Raw genomic sequence first — 13,346 nt, 5'->3', positions numbered from 1 at the left:
TGGGCTTTGTCCTGGGAACTTATTTGTAATTAATTAGTTAATTAAACTGCATTGTATTTTTTTTTTATTATTTTCTCTTGATATATAAATTGTATTTGTGCTCAAAGAGAAAAGTTGCCGCACTAGTGGCAGACTGTCGACAGAGCCAGTGGGCATAGAAATTGAAATTTAATTTTATTTATTTTTTAAAAATTATTTTAAAAAATGGCATACTCTGCTCAATATGTTAGTAGCTAGTTGTAAGCTATAAGTGGAGACTGTGCTTAAATAGAGCTATTCAAAATAGCATCACACTTGAGTGGTCACTCGTTATTTGGTGTCAGGCAATTTAAACAAGCTAGATTTAGCTAGAAATAGCTAGATATGTATTTATGTGCATATATGTATATATATATATGTATTTGAAGTTTGCATTCAATATTTCTATTTTCGTTTTTAATTAGTTTTAATGCTGCTGCTTTATGGGTCATATTTTGCATCTCAATATTCATTTGCACTTCCACCTGACACAAAAAAAAAAATCATGTGTTGCTGCTGCTGAACGTCTGGGCGTTGCTGGCCTTTTTTCTAACAATATTTATGGCCCATGCGATGAGTATTTTCATAATTAATTTCTTTCAGCTGCGGCAAGAGAAATATGCTCGAGGCCTAATGTGAATTACTGCGAATGTTGTTGCAATTGCAATTGTTGTTGTTTGGAAAACCCAATGCCGTTATGTGTGTGTGTGTGTGTGTGTGTGTGGTGTGGTGTGTGTGTGCCTGTGACAGTTTTTGTTGCTGCATTTGCCGCCTCTTTTCACATTTTTGATCGACAATTTCACTTTTCGTTGCCGCCACAAGCTCGAGGAAGACTCCAGCTCACACACACACACACACACACACACACACTCATACGGCTTATAGTGCACACATAATCCATGCATGCATATATATAAGGTCGACAACAATTGCGGTCGCTGGCAGCGCCAACATCTCAAAGATTCCCAGGCGCATTGTTGAATCGCGTGCAGTTTTTTTTCGCTCTTAGATTGAACATGTATATATATATATATATATATACAGATGTGTGTGTGTGTGTGTGTATATATAAGCATATATTGTCTGCCCGTTGGGGTCGTTTGTCAAACCTTATGGCGTTTTCAAGTGCAAAGCCAAGGTTGCATGCGAAGGAGCCAGCAGTTGGCTCTATTATTGACACGAAACGGGTTTGCAGCGAAAGAGAGAGGGAGAGAGGGGTGAGAGGGAGGGCGGGCGAGCTGCAGAGGGGGAGCGATAGGCATTGAGCGAGAGCGAGAGAGAACGCCTCAAAGAGGCAGCTTGTTTTAGGCATCAGCTGTAGCTGATGCTGCCAACTGTTGCAGAATTTCACTTTCTTTCGAAATTGCGCTGACCCCGATTTATTACCAATGACAGCAGCAGCAGCAGCCACAGTGTTAGCTTGGTCTTAAGCCTCACAGCCCCCGCTGCTTTTGTTTTATTTCATTTCATATCTTGTCACAGCGCCTCTAATTGAATTACGTTGTCTGCCCGCCCCCGACCCCCCCCCTCTCTCTCTCTCTCTCTCTCGGGCGACAGCTATGCATAGCCTCTTGGCACGCTTAGCCCAGCCTCGCCCAGCTCATCCCTGGCCCAAAAATAATTATGAGAAAGTCCACGCCTATTGTTGCCGCGTTAACTCGCTTCTAGCTTTTTTCGGCTCACCTATTGCCATTGCCATTGCCATTGATATTAAGCTGAATGCGCAGCGAGTTTTCACATAATTAGCTCAGTTGGCAGCTCCAAAATAGCCCAACTGCGGTTCAAAGTTGACCAGAGTCACGTCGAGTGGAAGCTGTGCATAAATATGTATATATATATATATCTATATATATGTATATGTATATTATGAAAATTGGGTTATTAGGATCATCGTGAGCTCGCAACTGCCAACTGCCACCTGCCAATTGCCAATTCCACTCCAAGGGAAATGCCAAGAAAAACTATTTTTACTTCTGCGAAATTGCCGTGAAATTGATGTCATTTAATAATTTCATGTTGCCATGGACTTTACCTCTTAGTGCTATAAATTTATTCAATTCATTTCGTCCAGGAGGAGGAGGGAAAAAAGCGATTGGAGCCTGCCTCTGACAGAATCCAATTGGAATTTTAATTGTTAAGTGATTCTTATTTGATTTCTTTTTAGTTAGTTGCGCGTTGGATTCTCTTACTCTCTCTCTCTCTCTCTCTTTGCTCTCTTCTTCTTTGTTTCCATCTTTTTCATTCTTAATCGGACTGTCTCACTCCCTATCTCTCTTATACTTGCCATCTACCTCTCTGTCTTTCTTCTCTGCTTTCTGTTCTTCTCTGTCTTTATCTTTCTCTCTCTGTCTACTTTCTCTCGCTGCCTCTGTTTCTCTCTTTCTCTCGCTCTTTCCCTTAATTTCGTTATATTTCTGTCTCCATTTGTTTTCCTTTCTCTCTCTGCTTATTTCTCTCTCTTTCTCTTTCTCTTTGCCTCTGCCTTTAACTGTCTCTGTCTCTATCTCCTTCCTCTTGCCTCTCTCTCTCTCTCTCTCTCTCTCTCTCTCTCTTTTTTAGCTCTCTCTATCTCTCTCTGTCGATCTGCTCCCCCTTCTTATCTCTCTCTCTCTCTTCGGATAATCTCTCTCTATCTACCTCTCATCTCTTCTATATCTTCTCGCTATCTCGCGAGACATATCGCTCTAGCTCTTTCGCGATCTCTTCTCACTCTCTTCTTTCTCTTTGTTCTCTTCTGCTTTAACTGTCTCTCTCTCTATCTCTTTCTCTTGTTCTCTCTCTCTCTCTCTCTCTCTCTCTTTTTCTCTCTCTCTCTCTATCTCTCTCTCTGTCTATCTGTCTCCCCCTCTCTTTCTCTCTCTCTCTATCTCTCTCTACATATCTCTCTATCTCTTTCTCTATCTCTTTCTCTATCTCTCTCTCTCTCTCTCTTGTTTCTCTCTTCTGTCTTTAACTGTCTCTCTCTCTATCTCCTTTCTCTTGCTTCTCTCTCCCTCTCTCTCTCTCTCCCACTCTCTCTCTCTCTCTCTCTCTCTCTCTCTCTCTCTCCGACTCTCTCTCTCTCTCTCTCTATCTCTCTCTCTCCCACTCTCTCTCTCTCTCCATTTGCTCACATCTCAAGTGGCTGCAGCTTTATTTGACAGCCAACAAATTGACTTTAATCTTAAATGAAATTGAATTCCCCAAGAAAAGTTTGTTTGGGTTCGCTTAGTTTATGAGTAGTTTTTAAGCAGCTGCTGCTGATCGAATCGATGCGTAATCGTTGCAAATGATGAGAAGCCAACCGCAAGTGGTGAGGGAAGATGGTTAGGCCTAGCTGGGGCTGCTGTGCGGGGACGGCAGGGAGCGAGGCAAATGCCAAAAGCAACCATAAATAATGGTAAATTGACATTTAGACGCACATGGAAGGAAGTTCAACATATTTGTGGGTACATCGTGTGTTGCATGCAGCTTTTTAATGTGGTCGCCTCGGCTGCATGGAAAGCAGCAACTGAAGCAAAGGCAAAAGCAAAAGCATTGCAAAAACTTAGTTGCTGTTACTTGATGATAATGGTGACGCCATCTGGCGGCCGGTAGCCATTGGCCATTGGCTGGGGTCAATTAACAATTTGGGCCACGACCCTGCCCACTTGAGCCAAGAGAAAGCAGCAATGAGCCAAAATTCATTCGTTATAGTTACACGACTTCAGCTTCACATAATTTAAATTATATTCAAAATTTCTCAATATAAATCATTTAATTTGATTGAATTTAAATTAATTATTTGAACAAATATCAAATTTTTATTGAATATTGATCAATTTATTAGGGCTTATTATGAAACAGTAAATAAAAAATTTTAAAATTTAATTTGAGCAATTAAAGCAATATTTTAAATATAGTTTTCTATTTATATTTATTTCAAAATATATTTTCATATCTATTTATTTTAATATAAATTTATATTTTATATAGAAAATTCTGGAATTTTCTTAAAAATAGGGCAATATATTAAAATATATTTAAAAAGCTAAAAAAATATTGATTAATTTTAAAAAATATTTATATATTATATACAATTTTTTTTTAAGTTACTGAACAAAAATATATTTGCAAAATATGTTTTAAAAACTAATAAAATTGAAAATATATTTAAAAATTAAAATTTTAATTAACTTTAAATATATAAAAAAATGCTTAAATTAATAAATTAAAAATTAAAATTTTAATTAACTTTAAATATATAATATTTAAAATAAATATTAAAAAGTTTTAAAATATGTTAAAAAACATTTTTAAAAAGTATATTTAAAAATTCTTAAATTAATAAAATTAAAAATATATTTAAAAATTAAAATTTTAATTAATTTTAAATATATAATATTTAAAAAAATATATATTAAAAAGTCTTAAAATATTTTTAAAAGCATTTTGAAATTAATAAAATTCAAAATATATTTAAAAATTAAAATTTTAATTAACTTTAAATTTATAATATTTAAAAAAATATATATAAAAGTTTTAAAATATTTTAAAAAGCATTTTTAAAGAATGTATTTAGAAATGCCTAAAAAATGTAAAATTAATGTAAGCCAAATATTGAAAATGTATAATGTATGTATATATATATATATGTAATGTATGTATATATGAAAATATAGCAAAGCCAAAATATGTTTATTCATTCAAACATATTTCAAAGAGATTCGAGTGCTGTAAGTTTTTTGTCAACACATTTTGAGGCGAGGCTCCACGGTGGCAATATTTAATTGATTTACTAGGCACTCACTATATAAATTTATATATTGTGGTATTCTGGCTGATATCTGTTGTAGTTATCTGCCTCTGTTATTATTGTTATTTGGTGGTGCGTGATTTTGACGTTAATTGGCTTTTAATCTAAAGAAGCCTCTTCAATGGCGCGCGATTAGCAGCGCGACTCGAGCTATGCGCAGAGCCCGAAGAATCGAGCGAATGCGTATGTTTTATGCTTGGCTCAGTTATAGATTTATGTGGCATATAGTCAATAGCTGATTCATCTATTTTGCAATTATGTCGTATCGCATGGGCATCTGCCATTGGGTCGATTAGTCAGTTTCAGTTGCCTGCAGAGGGCTGTCATCAGGTTTTGGCGGGCAGCGGGCAGCTGATAATCAGTATCAATATTTATGAGGAATTCTGCTATCAATGCTGTGCGTAAATAGCCTCGCAAATGAGTGAAGTGGGCTGCGCAGGATCGCAATGCCAATGAAGTTAATCACTTCATTTCGATGTACATCTGTGGCGCCTATGTGGGCTGTGGTCAGTCGACCTGTTTGCCTGTTGGCTTTAATTGTGGCCGGCCGCCAGACCTTGGCCATGAAAACGAGCTCGCATAACCGGCTCAATAATGCTGCTTGGTCTGGCTAACCGGATCAATAAGGCCCGCTCCAATTTGGCCAAAGCTAATGGTGGCCATCTCGACTGAAGGCATTCAATTTATGAGCCAAAAAGTGAAATGTTAAATTGATTGCCGTTAGCCTGCACTGAGCGAAAATGTGTGCAAGCAACTCTCGTTTCAGTTTTGCTGCTCTTCTATGCGATTTTCAGCAGCAGAGTTGCACTTGCTTAAGATCTCCATTTAATCTGTTTGTTACTTGACTTTTCTCTCAGTGCACTCTCACTCTCATCGTGGCTTTCGATCTCGTTGCAGGCAACTTGCAGCCAGCTGACAACTGCTTTGGGCCTGCTGCTGACGACGCTGCTGGTGACAGCCGTTGCGCTGTCGCCGCCGCAGCCGGCGGATCATTTGGTGCCGCCGCCAGCGCCCATTGCGCTGCCCACAGCGCAGCGGCTGACGCATGCGGGCTACTCGGAGCCACAGCCGCCGGAAGGCGGCTTCATGACGCGCGTCGCCCGCTGGTTTGGCCTGGGCGGTGCTGCGGCAGCGCCGCGCGACCAGCAGCTGAGCGGCAGTGGCTTGAGCTATGCGTATCCGAAGCCCACGCAGAACTTCAATGCGGACGGCAAGCCTTGCGGCCTGTGCAACAAGTATCCCTGGGTGCCCATGTTCGGGCAGCAGCCGCAGCAGCCGCTGCAGCTGCACCAACAGCAGCTGCCCCAGCAGCAGATCTCCGCCTGGCAGCAGCAGCAGCCCTTGGCTCAGGCCTCGCAGCATCGTCAGCGAGCCGTGCAGTTTCAGGCGCCGCCCCAGAGCGTCTTCCTGCCCATCTCGCTGCCTGTGCCGGGTCTGAATAGTGCAGCGCTGCCGCCGCTCTACAATGCGCAGCCTTTCCGGCCGCTGCCCCAAGCTGCGCAGCAGTCGCATCAGGCACAGCCACAGCCGCCACAGCCTTCCCAGTTCTATCCTTTGGAGAATGTTGGCGCACACTCGGAGCTGCGACCTGTGCCCGTGGTGCCATCGACAACGCCGCCGCCGAGGCAGTCGAGCAGCAGCTTTGAGATTGTGCAGAGCCATCAGCTGACGGATTTCGTCACCTCCGTGGAGTACCCGGCCACCTATGTGCAGTCGCATGCCATTGACTTGGGGCAGACGGCAACGCCCACGGTCACAGCGCTGCCCACGAATCATAGACCCGTGCAGCAGCTACAGCAGCAGTTGGAGCAGCAGCAGGAGCCACAGCAGCCGCTGGACATAAGCACTGTGCGCTATCAGCTGGAGGATCTGAGCAGCGGTGCAGTGCATCAGCATTTGCCTGGCTCACAGCTGCTCACCGAGCTGGGACACTTTACGCCGGCCACCGTTGAGACGCAGACAACGCTGACGCCGCCGGCCGACAACTATCCGGCCGCCTCGTCGCAGCAGCAGCAGCAGCACGAGGAGGAGCAGGAGCAGCAGCACCTGTACTACGCCGAGCAGTATCAGGACCTGGCCGAGACCAGCACAGTGACGCCAGTCTACGAGTCGCTGGTCTACACCACAGAGCAGCCGGCGCCGCCGGCCGCTGTGGAGCTGAACAATCATTTGGTGTCGCATGTGCGCGATGGGCGGCAGCGGGACACGCCCAAGCGGCTGCTCGATTCGCCCATTAATCACGGCCAGGTGGGTGCACCGCCGCCACGCCCATTTACACGTGATCCCGCTGAGCTGAACTTCCGGCTCGGCCAGCCGACGCAGGCGCCAGCGCCCACGCCGACGTCCACGTACGGCGCCATCGACGCCAGCGGACAGTATGCGGGCATGTCGCCGCCGGGGCCACAGCAGGTGATCATACCGTATACGACCAAGCAGAAGCCGCGCCCCTTCGAGCCGGTCAACTGGACGCCCGGCTGGCGGCTGCGGCCCACGCAGGAGAACGATGTGCACGAGCAGCAGGAGTCGAAGCTGGTGAGCACCTCAACCGTGACAGCGGCGCCGCCGCCGAATACGCGACGCACCACCAAATATCTGACCAAAATTCTGGCCTCCAATCTGCGCGAGCTGCTGAAGCGCGAGCGCGAGACCAAGCGCCGACCCGCCCACTTTGGCGTGGACATCTCCAAGCTGCAGCACAACATTGACGGCTGGACGGAGCAGGAGTACAACTCGCTGTCGCATCGCCCCAGCACGCCGACCATACGCGGTCGCTCCAAGCACATACCCACGGAGTATCTGACCACAACGACGCCAGCGACACCGACAGCCACGCGCCAGTCGAAAACGACGCGCGGCGGCGGCGGCGGCGGCGGCTTTGAGCTGGGCGGCAGCGTCACCTCCAGCTTGGGCTCCGCCGGCGATCTGTCGACCTCGATTAACAACTTGGAGCAGCTGCATCTTCGACGCTTCCAGCCCGTCGAAGACAATCGCCTGTTGCCCGACTACTACGAGTCGGCGCAGCGTCAGAGCCCAGCGCTGCGCAGCACCACACCCATGCCCACTGCCACGCCCACGGCCAGAACGACAACGACGACGGCAGCGCCCACGATGGCGCCGACGCCTCTATATGTGCGCACCACAGCAGCCACGCCAGCGCCCGTCGAGCTGTGGAAGCAGGCCAAAGTCGCCATTCTGCCCCAGACCAATGAGAAGGTGTACGTCGTCACGCCACAGCCGCGTCACCAGGCGCAGCAGCAGGGCGAGCTGTCCGCCTCGGCCTCGGTGGCGGCACCGGTCTACCAAACGCCAGCGCCTAGATTTCCACGTGTGCGACCCACACCTGGCACGGCAACAGGTAAAGTCATACCAAGGCAACAATGCTTATAGAACAAGCTGAGCACTTTGTGTATCCGGTGCGGGTATTATGCAGTCGGCTATTGCCCAGCTAAGCATATTTAATACTTTCTCTAATTATCTCTCTCTCTCTCATTCCCTCTCCTCTTACAGTCGCTAGCGAACTGATGGCAGCCACGCCCACGCCCTCCACGGAACAGGTGCGCAACTATACGCCGGATATCTTCGGTCTGATGGGTCTGTCCGCCTATGTGCCCGCGGAGCCAGTGGAGATCATCGATGGCAATTCCAAAGTAAATCGCAATGCAGCAGCTGTACGCTTTGATACGTAATCATAATGTTTGCTCTGTTTCGACACACACACACACACTCATGACCATATTACACAACACTGGTTTTTCACTCACATCCGCATCCGCACACACACACACGCACACTCAGGTTATCACAATTGTGACAGCGGCGCCGGCAGCGGCTGCGCTGCAGCGACAAACACCAAAGTCCACGATATCGCCAAGACCCAGATAGAGCCCCTGCCAGGACACGACGACCAGCAGCCAACAGTCCCGAGCACTGCCTGAGCTGACTTCTAAGCGTTTCCATTGACCAGCGCGGCGCATCTATTGTAATATATTTCCCCAGGCCGATTGGATGGATGCACCTGACTTATCGTGTTGCGAACTTAATTTGTAAGCCTAAACCAATTTTAGAGTATTTTTGCATTTGGTAGCTTTACACGTACATTTAGTTTTATATGTATTGGTAATGTGTTTTACTGCTATTTTTTTGTTTTTTTTTTCCTCGTCGCTGCAATGTGACGCGAACTTTAATTTTATTTCAAATATATTTATATATATATATAAATATATATATACATATATACATATATATATGCATATATGTATGCTCGTAGCAATATGGAAAGTCTAGTTTGGCCACGCCCCATTGACACGTGCGTGTGGGCGCCGGAGCAGTGTATCTTTGTAATTACTTAAGCGGAATACAAAAAATAAAAAGAAACGAAAATCAAAACAAATTAAACTATTGAAATACAATTGTAAGACATATATAATACCAATCAAAGTCACTTTTATGTATCTAAGCTGAGAAAATTGCAATTTATTCAATACATTAACTAAATAAAGGTAATATTTTTATGTCCATTGATTATCCTACATTTAATATAGTAGCTGCCTAAAAGTGTGCAACAAAAATGCTACACTTTTTACTTGAATGCAAACTCTTCGAATTGGCAGAGTCCTGGGATGTAATAAAAATTTATGTATGTCAGCCACAACACACACTTCGTGGCTATGGGTGTGCTTATAAATATATATATATATATATATAAATATATACAAAATAATATATGCACTGCCTAAAAGTATGCAGCGTAATTCTGCGAACTAAATTTTTGTGCCGCACAAAAGTATGCTACACTTTTTATTATTTGAATGAAAACTCTTCGAATTGGCATTGTCTTAGGACCTTTATGTATTTCAGCCACTAATTTGAGTCAAGTATCTACATACGTGGCTATGTGTTATATGTATATATATATATACATATATATACAATAAATGTGCTTAATTTACAAAAGAGCTTAATGCTAAAAAAAAAATGTGTTCATATATTTAAGAGTTTAATCAACTGGCCAGCTTGCGTCTGTGGCGTCGCAGCAGCGCCTCAAAAGCCCACAAAGCAGCGGCCAAAAATGATAGCGCATCTAGGCAGTGCAGCGCCACCGAGTAGTTGAAGCGATCTCGCACAAGACCTGCAAGAATCAGATAAAGCCATAGCTAGAGATACAAATACAGATACGAATGCAGCTAGGACCTACCCACGAAGGGACCGCAGATGAGCGTGAAGAGGCCCGAGATGAGCAGCTGCAGGCCGGAGGCACCTGGCAGACGATTCAGCGGCACGTAGCCGGGTATGATCAGTGGCCAGAAGATGGTTCGCACGCCCTTGCACAGGCCAATCCACACGAAGCAGGCAAGAATGCCCGCATAGGATCTTGTGCAGGCCACGATGGTGCGTCCGATGGCAATGCCAACGACGCCAATGAGAAAGAAGACGCGATTATCCCAGGGCATTTTTTCCGTGATGAACGGCACCAGAAATCTCATGGTGATGTCCATGCCGGCCATCAGTGACATGGCCACCGTGATCTGTGGCGTATCGAAGCCAAAGTCCGTCAAGATGAACGGCGTTAGAATCGAAAAGTTCAGCTCCCCGAAATTGATGACCGTCAGGCCGGCGACCAGGTTCACAAAGGTGATGTCGCGCAGCAGATCCAAATCGAAGAACGTGACGATCTTCTGTATGCAGCTCATCTTGGCCGGATTGGGCAGCTCCGCCTCGTTGTTGTTGTTGGACTCGAGCTGCTCAGTTTGCCGGGCCGCGTAGAGCGCCCGCTGCTCGGCGCAGCTGCAGCACAGCTTCGACTCGAGTATGGACTCCTCGCGCTCTCGCCGAAAGTTGTTTGGGCGCAGAAACTCTTCGTCCTGCTGCTGGTGCTCCTCGCTGATGGGACAGCGCAGGCGCTGCGTATGCTCCAGGTCCTTGGAGCTGGACACTGTGCGAAAGCGCATACGCCCCGAGGTCAGCGACAGCTTGGAGCCATACCAGCCGTCGTTCGCCCGCGACAACATGGGCGTGCCCGGCTCAATGATCTCGTAGCCAGGCCGCTGGGCGTCGTCATCCTGATACAGATACTGGCTGGAGAAGATGCCGCCCGGCTCGCGCTTGCGCTGCAGCGCACAATGGGCGCACAGTATCTCCGGCTGCTGCTCCACTTGCATGAGCGCTGCGCCCGCGGCGCTCGCCGACGCCTCCGGCGGCACATGGTAGCGCACCGGCTGGTAGATGAGCGCACTGATAAAGCTGTGCAGCGCAATGGCGGCAAAGATCAGCACCGTGCCCTGGACATCGTAGATGCCCAGCAGAAATGTGACCAGATATGGCAGAAAGATCGGTCCCAAGCCGGTGATGGTCCACGAGAAGCCAGCGGCGCGTCGGCGCTTCTGCTGAAAGTACGTGTTGATGGCCAGCGAGGAGGCCGACACGCTGATGCCCATGCCGAAGCCTGTTAGAGGGGGCGAGATAGCAACGAGAGCAAGTCGAACGGGCGAACTACACGCTTACCGTAAAGCATCGCATAGGCGAATATGTAGCCAGCAAAGGTCTCACAGAAGGCGGTCAGCACGATGCCCGTGAAGCAGAGCAGAGCACCGGCCATGGCCACCTGGCGGAAGGTGAAGCGCCGGAACATGGGCCCATTGAGCAGGCCCGTGCAGGCAGAGACCGCGGGATTCGTATTGATGATGGCCGTCACCTGTGAGCTGCTCATGCCCAGATCGATGAGCCGTTCGCGAAACATGAAGCCGAACTGCTGCAGGCACGGATACAGCGATAGCTAAAAGGCATAGAGCAAGGGAGGAGCGAGAGATTGGCTACTGTCTGCCGCTGATAATTGCTTGCATTTTACCTACATTCGATACGCCAGCGGCGACGCACACCAGCCACGCCCAGCCGCCATCGGGCGCCACAAAATTCTCGCCGAGATCGCTCTTGTCCTTCCTGTTGTAGTAGCCGCCCCGGTCACGTCGCGGCAGCGGCTGCGTCGTATCCCCATAGACCTTCTGCTCCTGGGACACCATCGCCTCGCTGGCCCTGCAATGAGAATGGCAATCGATTCATCAGCTCTCACTGTGACGCAAGTCGCGTCGCTGCCAAATGGACGACGTCAATTTCTGAATGATTTAAGGCCAGTTGAATTGCAATAGAGTTTTAACGATCACTTGTCACAATCAACGGCCACAGTCGCTGCTGCACGAGGCGTTCAGTCAGTCAGGTATGAGCTCGTGTTGCTGTTGTTGCCGGGTTCATGGCTGGGCCGTAGCCATCAAATCTTTTGCCCGTCTTATCAGCATCGTCATATGACCAGACTTCAGCTTAGAGCGCAAATTGTTGGCGAGCCAAGTGAATCATGTAGTCGAACTAGAACTATATACTAGGCACAGTATATATATATATATGTTGTATAATTGTAGAATATATATATATATATAGGGCTAACTAACTGAGCTCCCTCTCTCTGATTTACCTGCGCTAACTGAACGTCTCTGTTGATCTTATCTCTATCTGTATAGACCTCTTCTGTGTGGCTAGAAGATACAGCTAGCTGATAACAATAGTTCTATTGTGTGATCAATATAGCCTGCGATCGATTGATTAGATTGCGATTCGCTTCGGTTGGTCCTGTTCTTCAACGGCGTGTGGGAGTAGCACAGGTGTGGCTAGGCGCGATTGCGTTTGCGATTGCGATTTGGCGCCAAGCTCATGAGCGGAATTCGTGATAAGAACGTGTTACAGAACCAATTTAATCGTGTCATGTAATCAGCCATAGATTGATATATCTCTCTATAACTGTGCACATACCTTGATAATAATATATATAAATCAATTTATATATATATATATATATATATATATATATATATATATATATATATATATATCTCGTTGATTGCTCTGCTACGTTGCTCTTGGCTAAGGCGAATGCGAATTTTCGTTGGCAGCCGAGATCTGCCTCTTGGCGCCTTTTGGCTTCTCCTCCTTCTCCTTTGCCTTAGCAAATTTTATTTTTACTTGTGCGCTCACACACGCACACACACACACACGCGCGCACTCACGCCCACATTTACAAAAATTGAACAAAATTTACATCTTTTAGTGGCTTTGACTTTGGCAGCTCATCAAGTTCAAAGTCGCCAAGCAGCACGCACCGCGAGCTAATTTGGTCCACTCTAGAGGCCACTTAGCACAACGTAACCGAAATTCGAATTAGAATCCAATTGGCATGCAGCAATGCAATCTAATGATGAACAATTGCTAACGGTTAAGCGGTTAACGGCTAAACGGTTATCGGCGCGATACTCGGCCTCGGTCTCGACGCTTTTAGCTGCTCAAACAAACTAAAAAACCGATAATTGCTCGACGGCAAATCAGCGAAAATGCCAATCCAATTGAGAGACGGCAAGCAGCGTGCAGCTGTTAGCGCTCTGTTAGCGCTCTGTTAGCTAACAGCAGCGCACTCTACGCTGTTTACCCCAGTAAAATTGAGCTAGCGGCGAGGTGTGTTTGACAAATTCAGTTTATTGTGCGACTCTAGGAAACAATATAATGTTTTAAGCTA

The 13,346-nt window shown here is 46.5% G+C and overlaps 2 protein-coding genes across 2 annotated transcripts; one reads left to right on the top strand and one right to left on the bottom strand.

The window, feature by feature from the left end:
* Window positions 1-5,049: 5,049 nt before the first annotated feature.
* Window positions 5,050-8,757, top strand: LOC111595950 (ataxin-2 homolog). The gene is made up of 6 exons (XM_023309920.2): window positions 5,050-5,079; window positions 5,690-6,052; window positions 6,107-6,286; window positions 6,338-8,147; window positions 8,300-8,439; window positions 8,588-8,757. Exons 1-6 carry the CDS (start codon window positions 5,050-5,052, stop codon window positions 8,672-8,674), a joined length of 2,610 nt encoding a protein of 869 aa, XP_023165688.2. The 3' UTR covers window positions 8,675-8,757.
* Window positions 8,758-9,717: 960 nt separating this feature from the next.
* Window positions 9,718-12,617, bottom strand: LOC111595942. The gene is made up of 5 exons (XM_023309908.2): window positions 12,255-12,617; window positions 11,641-11,821; window positions 11,294-11,564; window positions 9,987-11,234; window positions 9,718-9,920 (listed from the first exon to the last, which is right to left on the bottom strand). Exons 2-5 carry the CDS (start codon window positions 11,806-11,808, stop codon window positions 9,793-9,795), a joined length of 1,815 nt encoding a protein of 604 aa, XP_023165676.1. The 5' UTR covers window positions 11,809-11,821; window positions 12,255-12,617; the 3' UTR covers window positions 9,718-9,792.
* Window positions 12,618-13,346: the final 729 nt, after the last annotated feature.

Source organism: Drosophila hydei, unplaced genomic scaffold, assembly GCF_003285905.1.
Source record: "Drosophila hydei strain 15085-1641.00,03,60 unplaced genomic scaffold, DhydRS2 tig00000349-arrow-arrow-pilon, whole genome shotgun sequence".
Classification (NCBI taxonomy): domain Eukaryota; kingdom Metazoa; phylum Arthropoda; class Insecta; order Diptera; family Drosophilidae; genus Drosophila; species Drosophila hydei.
This window is presented reverse-complemented; position numbering and strand designations above follow the sequence as displayed.

What these genes read in the sequence shown, in the direction of transcription:
- LOC111595942 (XM_023309908.2), bottom strand. Translation starts at nt 11,808, where the DNA reads ATGGTGTCCCAGGAGCAGAAGGTCTATGGGGATACGACGCAGCCGCTG. An exon ending in TCGCCGCTGGCGTATCGAAT is followed by an intron (nt 11,565 to 11,640) that starts GTAGGTAAAATG and finishes TATGCCTTTTAG; the next exon opens with CTATCGCTGTATCCGTGCCT. An exon ending in CATCTGCGGTCCCTTCGTGG is followed by an intron (nt 9,921 to 9,986) that starts GTAGGTCCTAGC and finishes TGATTCTTGCAG; the next exon opens with GTCTTGTGCGAGATCGCTTC.
- LOC111595950 (XM_023309920.2), top strand. Translation starts at nt 5,050, where the DNA reads ATGTCGTATCGCATGGGCATCTGCCATTGG. An exon ending in CTTTCCGGCCGCTGCCCCAA is followed by an intron (nt 6,287 to 6,337) that starts GCTGCGCAGCAG and finishes CAGCCTTCCCAG; the next exon opens with TTCTATCCTTTGGAGAATGT. An exon ending in CACACCTGGCACGGCAACAG is followed by an intron (nt 8,148 to 8,299) that starts GTAAAGTCATAC and finishes CTCCTCTTACAG; the next exon opens with TCGCTAGCGAACTGATGGCA.